Here is an 18375-nt window from a genome sequence, read left to right on the forward strand (position 1 = left end):
AATTTTAATATGCCACTCAAGAAGTGCATTAAATTTAAATGTCACAAGCAATGTAGAAGCAGAAGCTGCACTTCCATCAAGAGCAATGGGAGCTGCTGCCATCAAGCACCTGAGTTTAATTGAAAAGGGCTTTCCTTTTTCCAACATCACTATGAGGGTTTAGAGAAGCGTTAACAATATCCCCCCCCCCCCCCCCCCCAACGTTTGAGTTCTACCAAATTAATTACTTTTCAGATCATTAAATTTCACCTTTATAAGCAATTTTCTGATGCCAGTAAGTCCTAGTTTTGGAAGTTGTATTAGTATTTCTATATGCAGTGTTGAGCTTCTGCCAAATCAAATTATAGAAAAACAAACTGAAAACAAAGTGAACGAAACTTCTGACTTTTAGTGCATCTAAGACTAGTATAACCATAACCACCACTGACTTTTGGAATTCTGCCTAAAAAAATGCCAAATTGCTGAACTCTCTATGTTATTGCTTTGAGAGCTACAGATCCTAATCTCTCTCTCTCTCTATACCTGGTCATGCAGATACACTATTGACTCTTTCTCCATTTATATGAGAAATAACAAGACTACAACAGACCAAACCCTCTCCAGTTCTCAGCCTATCATCAACACAGCCCAATTATAATATTGACTCTTTCTCATACACCAAGCAAAATGCCCTTCTTTTACAGTGTCCAAGAAAAAGAGTTCACTTCACCATTAGCATTTACTTACATTGACACACCCAAAATGAAGCGCAACTGAACTGAAAACCTTTCCATCCCAATAATAGCTATGCTCAAGAAATATATTGTAATAACCGAAACGTACATTTCAACATCCTAAAGTAATGCAACTTAAAAATGTCTTGATGAAGTAAAAAATGCAGTAAGAAACTACTAAACTCGATATCATAAATAGAGAAACATGATGAAAAACAGCCAAAAACTACTAAACTATGTCATCAATAGAGAAACATGATAGAAAACAGCAAAAAAGTACTAAACTCTTAAATTCCAAATGGAAAAGGCAGTACGAGCCTTGATGGACTCGAACCATCCTCTCCTGGGAACAAACCCAGAGGCTCTTCCTTTTTTGAGCAAAAGACCCACCTACCTCCATAAACTATGTTAGTTATGTCTATAACAAAAATTTAATGAATCACACAACATGAAATGATGTACAAAACAAATAGAGTAACAAAACAATTCAAATTTCAAAGTATATATATTAAAATCTACCAACAACACCACAGTTCAATATTAAATTATTATTGAAGAAGCTATGGCCCTTTGAAAATATATGATAGGCTTCCTTTGCACCAAGCCAACAAACTCAGAGGTGGTATTGGGAGTGAAGATGGGTTTTCTGGTTGTAGATAACTGAGACTTCTTGAAATCGTTTGAACTTTGGATGGAAGATAAGTAGCAAATAAATTAAGGTCCATAGTCAAGCATAACCGCATCAACGAACTTATATCCTGGTAAGCAGGGGAAAAAAGAAACCAAAACGAAATTGTCAACAGAGTAGAACCTATAAACAGATTCACCAACACTAGTTAGCTTCTTACAAAATCATTACATCTATCCACAATAGAGAAAACCACAGTATCATAACTACATTTATTAATTAGAGGACAGAAACAAAGGGATGGAATCTTACTGTTTTCTTATACATACTCCACCCAAAGGAACATTGCCTTTAAAGACAAGGATAAGGATGACTTTTCTTTTTAAAAATGGTAGCAGAAGCAGGATAAAGACCAAACCAATTGTCCCTATTTCCTGAAGAAATATAATGCACTCTAAGAGCTAAAATCAACTTCACATATTTGCCCAGTTATAATCTGACATGAGGTAATTTGGCAATCACATGGAAATGTTTTCATCCATTTTGGTTTTCAAATGACATCATTAACACACATATTCATTTTATATTAGTCACCACTACAATGAGAGAGAGAGAGAGAGATGAAATGAGTTCAACTCTTAAATCCTAAAATTAACACATCTTGGATACTTCCATAATAGAATCCCAGCCTATAACCGTTAAAGACTCATTTCATATGCTAAACTGGGACAAATTCTTTCTCATTCTGCCTAAAGAATTCAAAATTTTAGAACTAACTCATACACCATGAACCAGCTCACCAAAATTCAACAAACTCAGAGGCAGAGATTCAAAGGACTTTCGAGTTTCGACTCAGTTTCTGAGGGTTACAGTCACTATCCAAAACAGAGTATCGATGGTAAACAAAAACAGAGAATAAAAGAATATTAATAAAGGAAGAAATGAAGAAATAGAATAGAGAATATCAAACCTGGGAGGATCTTACCGTGGTCTGAATCTTTGAAGAGGAAACCTAGAAAAGATGAAAAAATCAAAGGAAAAAAACAAATCACAGCAGGGGAACCAGCAACACGGGTAATTTGTTTGTGAGATGAGATAGAGAATCTTACAGAAATTGAGTACTCAGTCTATCGTTCAAGGAGTGAGAGGCGGAAGTGAGAACGACGGATCCTTCGTAAATTGATGATGGTCACAGTGGCAGGATAAGAAAATTGTTGCCTTCTCCAATGGGTACTCTGACAAATGCAAAGGAGTGAGAGGCGGAAGTGAGAACAAAATCCGTCGTGTGATGGTCACAGCGGCAGGGTGACGCAGCTAGAGAGAGAGAGAGTGGAGTGAGGGAGAATTCGTTCGCAGTCGGAGAGGGAGGAGTGGAGAGGAGAGAGAAATGAGTTAGAGTTACGTTTTAACCCTTTCATAAAAAATTTAGTTAAAATTCTTGGGTTTCTTCTATTTTCCAGCACTAAGTGTGATTTTACTCAACTATCCTTACTAATTTATTTCCACCTGTATCCTTAACTGTAGTTTTAAGAGGGCATTAGATGTCTTGTTATATTTGGATAAATAACAGACCCTTGTTACGATAATAATTTCCCATATTATTAATATTAATTATTATTAAGGGTACCTAAGATTATGAAATTATAAAAAAAAATGACATAAAAATTAAGAATTAAATAATGAAATTTTAGATAAAAATGAAGGGTAGAATAAATAACTGAAATAATTACCATAACGTGCTTTTATATAATAGTATGATATGATATATATATATATATATAAAAGATAGAGGCTGAGTAACTAACTAATATGATCAAATCTGGCCTTTGAAAAGCATTTTTATCATACTTTTCATCTTCTGTAGGAAAAGATAGAGGCTGTTTAAGAGGGTTTTGTAAATATTAGGAGAGAGGGAAGCTCTATATGGGATGGAAGCAAGATTTTAAGAGGTTGATTTTGTATTAGCTATTATCAGATTCATAAAACTCTAGAGGAAGAAGAAGATTGTATTGGCTCTCTATACAAAATGGGAAGGCTGATTGAGTGTATATACTGTATACATTAAAGAGTCCAGAGGCATGAGAATACATTCAAGATAAGAGACAACAGTCCATCCTGATCACAATACATTTCAACAAAAGCACAGCAGACCTCAATAACATGTACAGGTAACCGAATGACACTACATCTCAATCTTTCTTCATATGATAACGCAAGTGATGTGGCTGAATACAGGGTAATCGAACGACGGATTTTTATCTTGTCGCGAATAAACTCAAATCTTGTCTTTGATAAGCTTTTAGTCAAGATTTCTACTATCTCATCAGTAGTGGAGATGAAATGGACTATTAACTCATGTCGTGCAACATTATCACGCATATTTTGGAAATCGATCTCCACATTTTAATGCGAACATAGAAGATAAGGTTGGATGAGAGATAAGTGGCGCCGATCTTGTCCCATCATAAAATGAGAGGACACTCTTATGAGAACCCAATTTAGTAAAGAGAGACTGCGTCCAAGTGAGTTCAACCGAGACATCTACAAGCGCCTTGTACTTGGACTAGTTGACGAATGAGCCATAGTCTTCTGTTTTAAAGGCAACCATGAGATGAGATTTTTGCCCAAATAGAATGCGAATCCACCAGTAGCCTTACATTCATCAATAGAATCGTCCCAATCAGCATCTATAAATGTCTGTAGTTGTAGAAAAGATTGACGCTCGATGAGAAAACTATAATCTAATGTGCATTTTAAACGTCATAAAATACGCTTGACTAGAGCCCAATGATCCTCAGTCGAAGCATACATAAAATGATAGGTATGGTTGACATCAAAGGCAACATCCGGTCTGGTGAGTATAATATACTGAATAGCAACAACCATTGACTGATATTTCGTAGGATCAGAGAACAAGACACCGCCTATTTCAGACGACTTTATAGTAGTTGCAATTGGAATGTTCACAATTTACAGTTTGCCATGCTTGATTTTTACAGAAGATCAATGATATAGCGCTGCTAAGAGAGAACAAAACACTTGATGGGGGACAACCGCAATGCCCGCCAAAAAGAAATTCAAAGGGCTCAAATCCTTCAGTTAAAATTCAGCCTCTAAGCCTATGTTTGGAAGCCAAGAATCGAAAAGAAAAGAAAAGAAAAATTAAAAAAAAAAACTGAATTTGAAGAGAGAGATAGACACATAATTCAATCATTAATGTGTCATCATAATTTGTCTTTTTATGTTTTTTCTTTGGGAAATTTACACATACCACCCCTGAGGTTTGACGAAAGGATATTTTCACCCCCCAGTTTTGGAAAATTTTGTGTACCCCCTTCAGGTTTGCAAATGGTAACAAATAAGCCCATTCCGTCAGTTCATGACTAACACTGTTAAAAATTAGACTTGAACTGGTGGAATTACCCTTCTAAGAAGAACCCAAAAAAAAATAAGAGGTGAATGGACAAAATTACCCTTACAAAGGCAAAAAAAAAAAAAATCCAGGTTTCAAAACCATAAGGGTGTTGAAGCCCTGCCATGCTCCCAAATAGAAAATTAACTAAAAGAAGAAGAAGAACTACATTGAAGATGATAATAATGAAAAAGAAAAAAAATTAACATAAAAAAAGGGGAGGGGCGAAGAAGAAAGTAACAGAAGAGAGAGGGCAGGGGTACCTCCGTCTGCAATAATCCCAATCCCAATCCCAATCCCAATCCCCCTTTGAAACTTCAAGATTGGAACTTGATTTCATAATCTAAGCAAACAAAACACTACGAGGAGGAAGGTGAGGATTCCGGCTTCCTGCAGAGGATCATGTGCATCGGAGTGAAAATCCCAGTCTTCCCACCTCTGGCCAGGTAATCAGCGGTCACGAATAGCATCTCATGGACATCGACAACACCCATAGGTGCGATCCCAATCCAAGATAGCAGAATCACCAAGATATGGTTTCTCCAGTAAGCAATCCTTCCCATCTTCAACCTCTGCCACCATGGTTTTGAAGGGGGTTTCGCCAGATCCTTCTCCTTCACAACTTCGAATCCAACCTTCCTCGCAGTGTCTGCAACCTCATCGTACCTCCTCAATCCAGGCAATGCATCACCTCTCTCAATCCCATGAATGATCTCCACCTGCTTCGGGTCCTCCGCACTGTACCTATCGGTCGTGACCCACTCGTAGGACACGTACATTGATCCAAGCTTCAACACCCTGTAGATCTCTGCGTAGACTTCCTCAAGCTTGGGAGCATGGCAGGTAGTTTCTTGTCTTTCCCCTTCTTCCTGTTGCCAGTGAGATCAAGGGAACAATCGATGTCTTCGATGACTATGATGAATTTGTTTAGGAACAAGTTGCACGGCGCGATTCCAAATTTCATTGGTGATTTGCCTGAGTTAGAAGTGTTGCAGCTTTGGGAGAATAATTTTACTGGAAGTATTCCTCAGGGACTTGGAAGGAATGGCAAGCTTCAACTCCTCGATTTGTCGTCGAACAAGCTGACGGGGATTCTCCCTCCGGATCCCTGTTCTGGAAATCGGCTTGAGACGCTGATCTTATTGGGGAACTTTCTGTTCGGTAACATTCCTGAATCGAGTTTAGGGTTAGGGTTTGAGGGTGGAGCAGAGAGTGATGGTGAAGATGGTGATGATTCGGTTCAGGCAAAGAGGTTGAAGAAGAGTGATTGAGAGGCAAACATTTTAACAATCAATGGGGCGCTGGGATGGTTGCAACTCATCTTCCCCAATTGCTCTTGGAGAAGATGAGTTGCAGGTTTTTTTTTTTTTTTTTTTTTTTTTGGGTTCTTCATAGAAGGTCAATTCTGTCAGTTCAAGCCTAATTTCTAACAGTGTTAGTCAAGAACTGACAGAATGGGCTTATTTGTTATCATTGCCAACCTCAAGGGGATACGCAGAATTTTTTAAAACTGGGGGGGTGAAAATATCCTTTCGTCAAACCTCAGGGGTGATATGTGTAAATTTCCCTTTTTCTTTTCTTTTCTTTTCTTTCCTTTCCCCATATGTTTTTTTTTTTAACTACCTTTTCCCTCTCTATTGTAGCAACTAGGAATAAGAAACTACTAAAAAAGATGGACACAAGACATGATTATGGGATTAAGAATTCCAATCACACACAATTAGGAAACCAAACACAACAAAAGGCTGCAACATGATATTTAAGCCAAATGCTTTCCAATCACACTAATAGGGTAAACGAGTACACAAGTAAATATAGATTTATTAAGAGATCACTTTAACCAGAGATTTCAATGGCCTTGACCTCTGGTTTCTTGACTTCTTCCTTGGGGATGGTGACAGTGAGAACTCCATTCTCCACGGAAGCCTTTACTTGATCCATCTTGGCATTCTCAGGCAATCTGAACCGGCGAAGGAACTTGCCGCTGCTACGCTCAATGCGATGCCACTGATCATTCTTCTCTTCCTGTTCTTTGGTCCTTTCTCCACTGATCTGAAGGACTCTTCCTTCTTCAACCTCGACCTTCACTTCTTCTTTCTTCAGCCCAGGAAGGTCAGCTTTGAAGATGTGGGCTTCTGGGATCTCCTTCCAATCTACGCGGAAATTGGCAAACGCAGCAGTATCACTGGAGAACTGAGGGCGAGAGGTTGTGAGTGAAGAGGAGAATGGGAAGTCCTGGAATGGATCCCAAAAGCCACCAAGGAAACTGGGAATGATCGACATTGTTTGGAGTACTCTCCGATTACAGAGACAAATGCAGGTGAACTGAAAAGGGTAAGATTTAGATGACGAAGTTTTGCTTGGAAACCTAATTAGTTTCTCGATCGCTTCTATGAGAATTGAGAGGGAGGTGCTCCACAATTTATAGTTGAGTTGTTGGGAGAAAGAGAATTCTAGCAATTTCTCTGGTTTTTCAACTTTTGAGCTACCAGAGAGACAATGAAGCTTCCATCAAAGTAGAGACCAAAGAGAAGATGAACCGGCCCGGGGGCCCGGGGGGGGGGGGCATCCTTCAACAGACCCCATTCTGGAGTATTCGCTTGTAGGGTCACAATTTGGGATAATTCCTCCCCGGCCCATTTGCTCCAAATAGTGTTTCCATAGCCCATAGGGGGGGGGGGGGCATCCTTCGACAGACCATTCTGGAGTATTCGCTTGTAGGGTCATAAATTTGGGATAATTCCTCCCCGGCCCCATTTGCTCCAAATAGTGTTGCCATGCATGGGCTATGTGTCAAAAATTCATTAGTCCAGTAGTTCATGGTAATTGATAGGTGCTGGTAAGATGGATTTGACTTAGAACCGACCTACTCAATTGTTTATTGGTCCAGTTATAGATCTATCGATAAATTATTGGTCGGGTTCTAGATCTAACAATTAGGAATAGTTGGAACCGGTGAAATAGGAACAAATTCTTAAGACTCAAAGCCATGAGAGCTAAGGTCAAACCCTCTATTTTTTTAGTCTTTCAATTTTAACTGGTACCACTTGTCTAATATGCTATTTTACCAAAGATTTGACTGTAAATTTAATGGTCAATTTGAGAATTTTAACTTAGGAACATAACTTAAAATAATTCTATTTTATGAGGGTGGTGGTGTTCTTAATTACTTATTACTTAATACAAAACAAGAGGTAATATAGACTACTATTGTGATTTGAGAAAAAAAAAAAAAAAAAAAAAGGCATATCTCATGTGATTGAAATTAGAGTCTTGTTATAATATTATTAAATATATGTAGCATGTGTTAGGGGATTTTTTCTTTAAAAAAAATTTGGAGTTTCTTAAAATCTTTAATTTTAGGAACCGGAACTGGCCCACCCATTAGTTAATGGTCCTAGATCACAGGTTTGGAACCGATTAGCTTGGACTGGTTCTGGTCCTGACCCCTTAAGATCGGAACCGTCAAGGAACTAGACCGATAGCCCAGAACCGGACCAATTGACACCCCTAGTACCCCTCCTTTACATGCCGAGTATGAGTGTATTGTAGTCTACCTCATTTAAGGGTGATGTAATTTTGTGAAATAACAAGCTCTCCTCCCAAAGGAGCTTGGATAAGGTTCTTGTACGAGATCCATTCTCGTACGTCAGATGCCACACAGATGGAATCCACTCACTCTCTTGAATTACAAATGTGTAGCATCTAGCGTACGAGAATGTTCAATGTACGCCTGAACCATTATGCTCCCACAGGTTGAACATGTCCTTTACGGATCTGGTTCTCCACCAACTGTAGCGGGAGCAACGCTCGAAAACCACCCCAAAAACAGGGGATTGGTCATTTCACAGGTGGGGCCTAGGTGGGTTGGATCCTCCAGTTCCCACCACGATTGGAAGAAATCCATTTTCGTCCTTTACGCACCTTTTTCTAAAACCCACCAAGCCAAAAATAATACTCGGAATCGACTTATCCATTATCTATCTTATAAATAGGGAGGTAAAACACAAGGTACCTTCCATTCAATCTCACACTCATACTCCACCTCAAGTTATTGCTCTTTCAGCTGCCTTGCTGTTGATCTGAATTTTGAATTAAGCATTGGAGAGTCTTCTAGGGCTGCATGATAACACTTCTATTTCTGGGTCATGTTTCTATTCCAGAAATGATTTTTTCTATTTCTATTACTGGGACAAATTTCTTGACAAAAAAAAAAAAAAAAAAAATAGAATCGCGTTTGTTATGTTCAATCATTTCTGTTTCTAGAACTTCTATAAAATTTTAAAAATGCCTTTGAATTACCAAAAAGTTGGTGGATGTGGAGGTGGTGCCGGTGGCGAAGGTGAAGGTGGTGGTGACAGTGGCGATGGCGAAGATGGAGGTAGAGGTGGTGGCGGTGGTGGTGCTGGAGATGGTGGCAATGGAGGTGGCAGTAGTGGTGGCAGAGGTGGTGTCAGTGGAGGTGGTGGAGTTTGAGGTGCTGGTGGCAGTGGTCATGGTGGAGGTGGCGGTGGCGATGGCAATGGCGGAGGTGGAGGTGGAGGTGGTGGTGGTGGAGGTTGCAGTAGTGGTGGAGGAGGTGGTGCCGGTGGAGGTGGAGGTGGAGGTGGTGGCAATGACAATGGTAGAGGTGATGGCGGTGGTGGCGGTGGCGGCGGTGGCGGTGGTGGTTGCAGTAGTGACGGTGGAGTTGGAGGTGGAGGTGGTGGAGGTGGTGGCAATAGTAGTGGAGGTAGTGGCGGTGGCGGTGGTGGTTGAAGTTGCATTGGATGTGGTGTTTTATTTTGAACATAAAATTATTGTTTTTCCCATCAAATTAATTAACCATGTGCTCATTAAAGAATAACTCCACCCTTATTGTTTCCTTTTATTTTTGGGATAGAGAAGATTCAAATTGGAGTTTCTTTTTCTTATTTCTCGGCAAATTTTTTTGTCCTGGTTCATTCCCAATAACAAAAAAATAAACCGGTGTTGACAAACAGATTTCTCTTAATGTTTTGTTCCTAGGAATAAAAGAATAGAGAAATAGTGCAACAAAAGTGTTATCATGCAGGCCCCTAGAGTCTACTCCGGCCTCTCTGTTTTTCATGTTTTGGTCAGCTATAGGGAATTTTTTTTCTACCTTCAAAAGAGGCTTATCTTGATGGGAGCCCTTTCTAAGTGTTGTTTACGGATGATTTTTAACAAACTGAATATCTTATATGGATTACTATGTGTCAAAGTTGGCATTCAATTTCAACCATATGGCTCAACATTTTTAAAGTTTAAAATATGCATTTTCAACTGTTGTTCAACATCAGCTAAAGTTGAGTGTCCGCTTGATAACCTTACTGCTATTTCTGTGCTGAGAAACAGCAGAACAGTTTTTTTCGTTTCTGTGCTGAGAAACCGTTTTTGTCCCGCGAGAAATGGTGTCTTCTGTTCACAGGCAATTTAAGACTAAAACAGTGAGCAAGAAATCCCTAAAATTTTTGGGGATTCTTTGATTTGGAGCAGCCTGCGAATGGGTTTTGGTCACTCTTATGTTCACAATGGTTGCATGGAGTTCTAAAATAGCAGAGAGAGAATCATGGAACGTACCTGTCAATGGAGGTAGCAGGTTTGAACCTGCGCGAAGAGGAGGTAGGAGCTTGGCGATGGAGGAGGTGAGTTCTCAAGCTTGCAGGTTGAAGGAGCGTTGCAGATCGAAGGACCGTTGCAGCTTCTCCCAAACCGTCAGGTAAGAGTTGAGAGGTGAGAGAGAGGTTAGAGGCGTGACATGTTTTTAGGAGCTTTTATCGAGCAAACTTTTGTAATTTTCAGCCTAGAATTGCCAAAAGTCTTCCATAGGACATAAATTTTGATTTATCCTCCCAAGAACATGTTCTACAAAACACCGTTTACCAAGCGCTTTTTAGGATATTTTTCCGTTTCTCAGAACGGGAAAACTCCAGAAACCATTTCTCATAAGGTTATCAAACGGACTCTGAGTTTCTTAACAAGTTTTAAGATGAGCTGACCCAGTTAATTAAATGATGATGTCGACATCTTCATAAAATTTTAGCCGTCAATTAAGCTGCCACATAGTAGATGTCTGTGAGACGTACAGATGGAATCCACTCCCAAATGGGTCCCACATGAGGATTCCACCTGTGCGATTCACAGCCGTTCTCGATCCCAACTCGTAGATGTACGTCAGGACAAAGGAGGTAATGTAAATGACCAGAACCACAGGTGATCTATGTTTACTGGCCCGGTCAATGACAATAAGTATTTGGGTTCCTAAGCCAATGCCTAACCCACACCGAGCCCAGATTTCCGAAAGTTTCTAATGGTTGGGAAAGTGCTAGAATGTTCATGAACATCCATAGGAAAACAAAAATCTAGGAAAGTACTAGAAATCCAGATTCTCGCGGAAACTTGAAAACAAAGGGAAGGAAAAGCCGGGAAAGTACTGGAATCCTCCCTCCCCTGTTCTATAAATGCAAGAATATTGTGAAACTCCTCTGCAACGCTAAGACACAAACTAAGCATTGAGCTATTTGTGAAAAGTTTTCAGCAATTCGTTTCGATCCTAAGCAAAGCTTTAATCAGTAGAAATGTCGCTAATTCCAAGCTTCTTTGGTGGCCAGCGAAACATCTTCGATCCATTCAACGATTTCCCTTTCTCAACTTCTCTCTCTGTTCCGCGCCCCCAATTCTCCAATGAAACAGTTGCATTCGCTAATGCCCGAATTGATTGGAAGGAGACCCCAGAAGCCCATATATTCAAAGCTGATCTTCCTGGACTCAAGAAAGAAGAAGTGAAGGTTGAAGTGGAAGAAGGCAGAGTCCTTCAGATCAGCGGAGAGAAGAGCAAAGAGCAAGAAGAGAAGGGTGAGCAGTGGCATCGTGTTGAGCGTAGCAGTGGTAAGTTCCTGCGCAGGTTCAGGTTGCCTGATACTGCCAAGGTGGAGCAGGTGAAGGCTGCCATAGAGAATGGAATACTCACAGTCACAGTGCCCAAGGAAGAATTCAAGAAACCAGAGGTCAAGGCCATTGAAATCTCTGGTTAGAAGTCTTAATTCTGTTAATGCCTTCTTATGGCTCTAATAATTTATATATGATGAGATATCTAATAATTAAAGGGCTTCTTGTTGTAACTTTGTGTATTGTAAAAGTAAATAAATAAATAGGTTATATAATTTTTGTTTTATGATTTTTATCTTGTCCAGCATTTGATAAAATTTTTTATTATTCACCTTTTTTTTTTTTTTTTAATTATTATAAATTTGGGAGAATATTTTTTGTGTCGGGGGCATAGGTTGCGCCTAGACACATGGGGGTGAGTGAAATGATCACCTTGCCCCCTAGATGGCAAGCCTATGTGTCTGCTATGGTACAGAGAACATCAACCTAAAAAGACAAAATTTTCCTCCACCCATAAAGAACAGTTCACCCATCATCCTAGGGTTCACAAATCCTTTTTAAGGTTTTAGTATGTTTCGAAATACCCTCCCAATATCCACTCCCGCCTTCTCCTGCCCCTCGGTGACCGTGGGTGGAGAAAAACTTGGCCCATTTTTTAAATTTTTGAATTTTTTTTGTTTTATTGCCACCTTTAGGTAGCGATATTTTAAATCGTGGATTCAATGTATATTTGTTGTTACACCAAGAGGGCTCAACAATTATGATGTTATGCAAAGAGGGCTTAAAGCCTTAATCGATCGATTCATAAGCTGAAAAATCAAGAACTATTAAACAATATGGGTGTCAATTTGAAACGGAAACTGAAAATTGAAACCTAATCCCGTCATTTGAAATTGGACCGAATCAAACCAAAGAAATATTGGTTCAGTTTTGATTTTAAAACAAGGAAAATCTTTTTCCGGTTCAGGTTTGGATTTGGTTTCAAGGGTGAAAATATTTGTTTAGAACCAAATCGAATTTCATAAAAATTATCAACACACTATGTCGATTGACAAGTGGTGATTGGTGACATCCTAACACCTTTTTTCCCATCTAGGCCTAGAGAGTGGCCTAGAGAGTGGTGGTGTTGCATGTGACCTTGTAATTGCAATGCTGTCATAGTATGATAGAAGTAGGTGACGGTGCACCATGTTGTCATACGCAGTCAAACATACCACATGGTTAAAAAACAATGTTCAGAAATGGGGATTTTTGCGTAAGAACAATGACATAAGACCCTCATGTAGGTAGGCTAGATCCACGATCAGTGATAGAATGATTTCACTATTTCTTTGAAGCAAAAATTTCAGATCCCTAGATTTTTCTCATACCCTCACAAAGAAATAAGAACACTTTATAAATCCGAACCTAGAAAAGTACAGAAAATGCCCCTAGAAACCCAAGAGACCCAACCGATTTGGTTCAGACCTGAATCCAACATATGTCGATATACAAATCATTTCGAAGGTCTCGACGAGCTCTAAAGGGCTAGGCCTATGACACTGATGTATGCACTTTTAGGCTATTCTGACGTGTTTTGAAGGCTAAACAACCAACCAAAGAATCGCCAGAACATTTTCTAGACTGAGATTAAGCTTCACCACTACACCACATTGACAAACCTAAACTAACAAAAAAAACATTGACCCAAAAAAAAAAAAAAAACTAATAAAGAAAACATTCTTTTCTCACACTTTACTGTTCTTTTTCTCATACGCCTTTGTTACTTTCTCAGCCTCATCAAACATCTTTCTTCTTGTGATCTTACCCCAAGATCAAGATGGGTTCCTTGTTTTTCTTGGAAGAGCTTCCCTTATAATAATATCCTTCCTCTTGAAAGGATAAGTCCATTGTTGATGACTATCAAGACGCTAAAATCTCTAATCCATATCGGTACTAATTTTCTTACCAATAGTGGAATTAAGCTAAATTTAATCTCCTATATATTTAATTTTAGGAAGAAAGAGTGCTACATGATCGCATGGCTCTTGCAACTAGGCACAGATATGTGCAAAGGTACCGACTCCCCGCCCCCTCCCCATGAAATCAGAAATGGTAATTAAATATATTCATACCTCTATGTGCATTCTCATTAGCCCTGTGCTCATGCAGGCGCTATTCATCCATTTTACTGGGAACTAAAGAACGCTAACTGTCATGTAACCCCTGGTCTAGCAGTAGCCAATGATAGTGTGCATAGAGACATTGGTTTACATGCAATTTCCATTTCACTAGGACTGAATGATCTTTACCAAAATAAGGGGAAGGGTCTGAATAATCTAGTTGCGCACAAAGACATTGATTTGTGTCTAGTGCTGCAACCAGACTAATCAAGCAACTGGCTAACATTCTTTTTCCCAAAAACTAAATCTTTTCTTTTCTTTTCTCAACGAAAGATAACATTTAAAAGACAATAGAAACTGGAATTTAAAATGATATCAAATTCAACAAAATTTCTGTATTTCTATATCAAACACTCTCGATAATGCACAAACTCAAAAGTTACAACACACAGCTCTCTAAACATCGTTAGGGAGACCCAAATCATTATTAGATATCTCTTCATATATCAGTTTTTAGATCCATTAAGTGACATAGGGGTGTAACAGATCGAACGAGAACTTCTAGCCAGAGATTTCAATGGTTTTGACCTCTGCCTTCTTTACTTCTTCCTTGGGCACGGTGACAGTGAGCACTCCATTCTCCATTGCAGCCTTCACCTGATCGATCTTGGCATTCTCAGGCAACATGAACCTGCGCAGGAACTTGCCGCTGCTACGCTCAACCCGGTGCCAATGGTCACTCTTCTCTTCCTGCTCTTGGCTCCTCTCTCCACTGATCTGGAGAACTCTGCCTTCTTCCACTTCAACCTTTACTTCTTCCTTCTTGATGCCAGGAAGATCAGCTTTGAAGATATGGGCTTCTGGGGTCTCCTTCCAATCGATTCGAGCATTGGCAAACGCAGCTGTTTCATTGGAGAATTGGGAGCGAGGAATAGATAGGGAAGTTGAGAAGGGAAAATTGTTGAATGGATCCCAAATATCCATTGAGAATGGATCGGAGATGGTTCGCCGGCCACCAAAGAAACTTGGGATGAGCGACATTGACACTGATTTAGGCTTTGTTTGTGGATTAACACGAATTGCAGAGAACTCTTCACAGATTTCTTGATGCTTGGTGTAAAACTTCCTGAATGTGGTTGGGAAAGGACATGAGTCCTGTATTTATTGAACAGGGGATGGAGGATTCCAGTACTTTCTCAGGTTTTCCTTCACCTGGCTATAAAATTTCCTTGAAATTATTGGAGAGAGAAGGCACGAATCTGATTCTTTCTTCGGATTTTCCTGAACATTCTAGCACTTTCTCAGCCAATTGAAACTTTTTATAATCTGACCCCAGATTGTGGACTGTTAATGCGTTGGGCACTAACCCATGCCACCCAAACTTTTCTGGTGCTTTTCTTCATTTTTCGGATTTCATGTCTAGCACTTTCTCAGCCATTTGAAACTTTTGGCGTTGTGGGTTGTAAATGCATTGGGTTAGGAATAGGGTTGCAATAGGGTCGGGTTGGGTCGGGCTTTATAGGACCCCTACTCCAATCTTGAGTCCCCTTAGCTGGGCCCAAGTCTGACTCGATCCTGATTTAGGGCTTAAAAAATCTAACCCTGACCTGCCCTCAGGGTCGGGTCGGGCTGATCTTGATTGGCCCTACTCGTGGGGAGGGAGAAGGAAATGTATGGTCAGGGAGAAAATTATCAATTTTACATAAAATAACACTATAATAACTGTATTATATCACTTATTATCTTCATATATAATATATTATTTAACAAAATGTGGATGGCGTTTAAATTTTATAATATATATATATATATATATATCAATATATATTTTATTGTATAACTTAAAACAGGGTTGGACCGGGTCGGACCAAGCTTTGCCTAAAGCCTCAACCCTGGCCCGACCTGACCCTAACTCATGGTCAGAAATTTGCAACCCTGACCAGCCCTTAGGGCCAAATATCTCAACCCAGACCCTGTTCAGGCTTAGGGCGGGTTCAGGCTAACAGGGCCAAACTTGCACCCCTAGTTAGGAACCCTAACCAGCCAAATTGTATAATATATTATGTCTAGTAATAACTAAATGATTCGGTTAACCTTTTGGGATTAGTGTGTGGTTTGTGTGATTACATTTTCATAAAAAAAACTAAATGATTATTGTTTATAGTCTATAACTTATTATCATAATTGATTATTTATAAGTAGGTCATAAATGTAAATATAAACTATGCCAATGAGATTAATTGATAGCTAAAATTTTGTGGAGATTGTTCATAACACTATTTCACTATTTGGTCGACTCAATTTACAATTGGTTAAAATTTATTAACTAGAAAAAAAAAACACATACTTAAACGTTAAGAATGATGGGATATATGGTTATGGAATGCCGAATTTGACATATCGCTCTTTCATGTGGTTTACAATTTATTGGATAATTAGTTTATTGAATGAGCTAGCTTGCACAAGGCTCCAACAAAAAGGTGTGTATTAGGTTTAAACAAGCCACCTTCGAAGGTAAGTAGAAATTCTTTCTAATGATAATAACAATATTGTTCGATTGATGGCTTCCAAGTAGAGTGCATGCCAAAAAAAAAAAAAACCAAAAAAATGTAGAGTGCATGCCCCCAGAAAGTCAAGGGATCGATCTACTCTCCTGGTTTACATTTATGTTATAACTTAAGGGCATTCCAACATATTATTCCTCTCAACATTGGAAATTTGTTTTTCTCAGAAAATATTTAAAACTTTTAGAAAAGAGATTTTCTTATTGACACCCCTCAAGTGTCAAATAATTTGAAAAACTTTACCTTTTTGATCTTTTAGTATTTCATACAATTTTTTCCAACAAGGGTAAATATTTTCATTTTACATAGCTACTCAAAATATATGCATGAGAATGATACTATTTGATTTTTTTTAAGGTAAATGAATGACACATTTTGATAATGAGAACCCAATTTTAATAAACAGAGACTCCAAGTGAGTTCAGACGGTGCATCTGCAATTGCTTTGTTCTTGGACTTGGTTGACAAACAAACCACAGTTTTCTATTTGTGAATCCGCCAGTAAACGTACAATCATCAATAGAACCGTCCCAATGAAGGCCTATAAATGTCTGCAATTGTAAGGAAGATGACCGCTCAATGATAAGACCATAATCTGATATGTGTTTTAAATAGCGTAAAATAAGCTTGATTAGAGTCCAATGATCCTCAGTGGGAGCATATATAAACTGATATGTATGGTTGACATCAAATGCAACATCCGGTCTAGTGAGTATAATATACTAAAGAACGACAACCACTGACCGATATTTTATAAGATTAGAGAACAAGACACCACCTATTTCAAATGACTTTATAGTAGTTGCAATTGGAGCATTGACAATTTTACAGTTTGCCATGCTTGAATTTTGCAGAAGGTCAATGATATAGCATTGCTAAGAGAGAACAAAGCCATTTGATGGAGAACATCCGCAATGCCCAAAAATGAACTCAGAAGGCCCAAAAATTCAGCCTCTAATTGCTTGAGAAGGATGGCTAGGAAAATTGCTGGTAAATATCATCCATATTTTTTATTCTACCTCTTCCCTCTCTATTGTAACAAACTAGGAATAGAAAAGTACTAAAACAGATGGACACAAGACATGATGGGATTAAGAATTCCAATCACACACAATTAGGAAACCAAACACAACAAAGGCTACAACATGATATTTAAGACAAAAGCTTCCATACAATACAAAACTTTCCAATCACACTCATAGGGTAACCTATTACACAAGTAAATATAGATTTATTAAGAGATCACTTTAACCAGAGATTTCAATGGCCTTGACCTCTGGTTTCTTGACTTCTTCCTTGGGGATGGTGACAGTGAGAACTCCATTCTCCATGGAAGCCTTCACTTGATCCATTTTGGCATTCTCAGGCAATCTGAACCGGCGAAGGAATTTGCCGCTGCTACGCTCAATGCGATGCCACTGATCATTCTTCTCTTCCTGTTCTTTGGTCCTCTCTCCACTGATCTGAAGGACTCTTCCTTCTTCAACCTCGACCTTCACTTCTTCTTTCTTCAACCCAGGAAGGTCAGCTTTGAAGATGTGGGCTTCTGGGATCTCCTTCCAATCTACGCGGAAATTGGCAAACGCAGCAGTATCGCTGGAGAACTGAGGGCGAGAGGTTGTAAGTGAAGAGGAAAATGGGAAATCCTGGAATGGATCCCAAAAGCCCCCAATGAAGCTGGGAATGATCGACATTGTTTGGAGTACTCTTTGATTACAGAGACAAATGCAGGTGAACTGAAAAGGGTAAGATTTGGATCACGAAGTTTTGCTTGGAAAACCTAATTAGTTTCTCGATCACTTCTATGAGAATTGAGAGGGATCGAGGTGTTCCAACATTTATAGTTGAGTTGTTGGGAGGAAGAGAATTCTAGCAATTTCTCTGGTTTTTCTTCTACTGAACTACCAGAGAGACCATGAAGCTTCCAGCAAAGTAGTGACTAAAGAGAAGATGAACGGGGGGCCCATCCATCAACAGATCCACCCCATTCTGGAGTATTCGCTTGTAGGGTCACAATTTGGGATAATTCCTCCCCGGCCCCATTTTCTCCAAATAGTGTTTCCTTGCA

At 39.2% G+C, this 18375-nt stretch overlaps 5 protein-coding genes across 5 annotated transcripts; 1 reads left to right on the forward strand and 4 right to left on the reverse strand.

The window, feature by feature from the left end:
- Positions 1 to 5112: 5112 nt before the first annotated feature.
- On the reverse strand, positions 5113 to 5532 carry LOC122643269 (24-methylenesterol C-methyltransferase 2-like). Its single transcript, XM_043836909.1, has one exon. The coding sequence runs from the start codon at positions 5530 to 5532 to the stop codon at positions 5113 to 5115; it is 420 nt and encodes a 139-aa protein (XP_043692844.1).
- A 1057-nt stretch (positions 5533 to 6589) lies between these two features.
- Positions 6590 to 7047, reverse strand: LOC122642141 (class I heat shock protein-like). Its single transcript, XM_043835558.1, has one exon. The coding sequence runs from the start codon at positions 7034 to 7036 to the stop codon at positions 6590 to 6592; it is 447 nt and encodes a 148-aa protein (XP_043691493.1). The 5' UTR covers positions 7037 to 7047.
- A 4258-nt stretch (positions 7048 to 11305) lies between these two features.
- Positions 11306 to 11791, forward strand: LOC122642140 (18.5 kDa class I heat shock protein-like). Its single transcript, XM_043835557.1, has one exon. The coding sequence runs from the start codon at positions 11332 to 11334 to the stop codon at positions 11785 to 11787; it is 456 nt and encodes a 151-aa protein (XP_043691492.1). The 5' UTR covers positions 11306 to 11331; the 3' UTR covers positions 11788 to 11791.
- A 2507-nt stretch (positions 11792 to 14298) lies between these two features.
- LOC122642137 (18.1 kDa class I heat shock protein-like) lies at positions 14299 to 14821 on the reverse strand. Its single transcript, XM_043835555.1, has one exon. The coding sequence runs from the start codon at positions 14782 to 14784 to the stop codon at positions 14305 to 14307; it is 480 nt and encodes a 159-aa protein (XP_043691490.1). The 5' UTR covers positions 14785 to 14821; the 3' UTR covers positions 14299 to 14304.
- Positions 14822 to 17540: 2719 nt separating this feature from the next.
- Positions 17541 to 18026, reverse strand: LOC122642142 (class I heat shock protein-like). Its single transcript, XM_043835559.1, has one exon. It carries the CDS (start codon positions 17999 to 18001, stop codon positions 17555 to 17557), a length of 447 nt encoding a protein of 148 aa, XP_043691494.1. The 5' UTR covers positions 18002 to 18026; the 3' UTR covers positions 17541 to 17554.
- Between the last annotated feature and the right edge of the window lie 349 nt (positions 18027 to 18375).

Source organism: Telopea speciosissima, chromosome 10 (genome assembly GCF_018873765.1).
Source record: "Telopea speciosissima isolate NSW1024214 ecotype Mountain lineage chromosome 10, Tspe_v1, whole genome shotgun sequence".
Taxonomy (NCBI): Eukaryota; Viridiplantae; Streptophyta; class Magnoliopsida; order Proteales; family Proteaceae; genus Telopea; species Telopea speciosissima.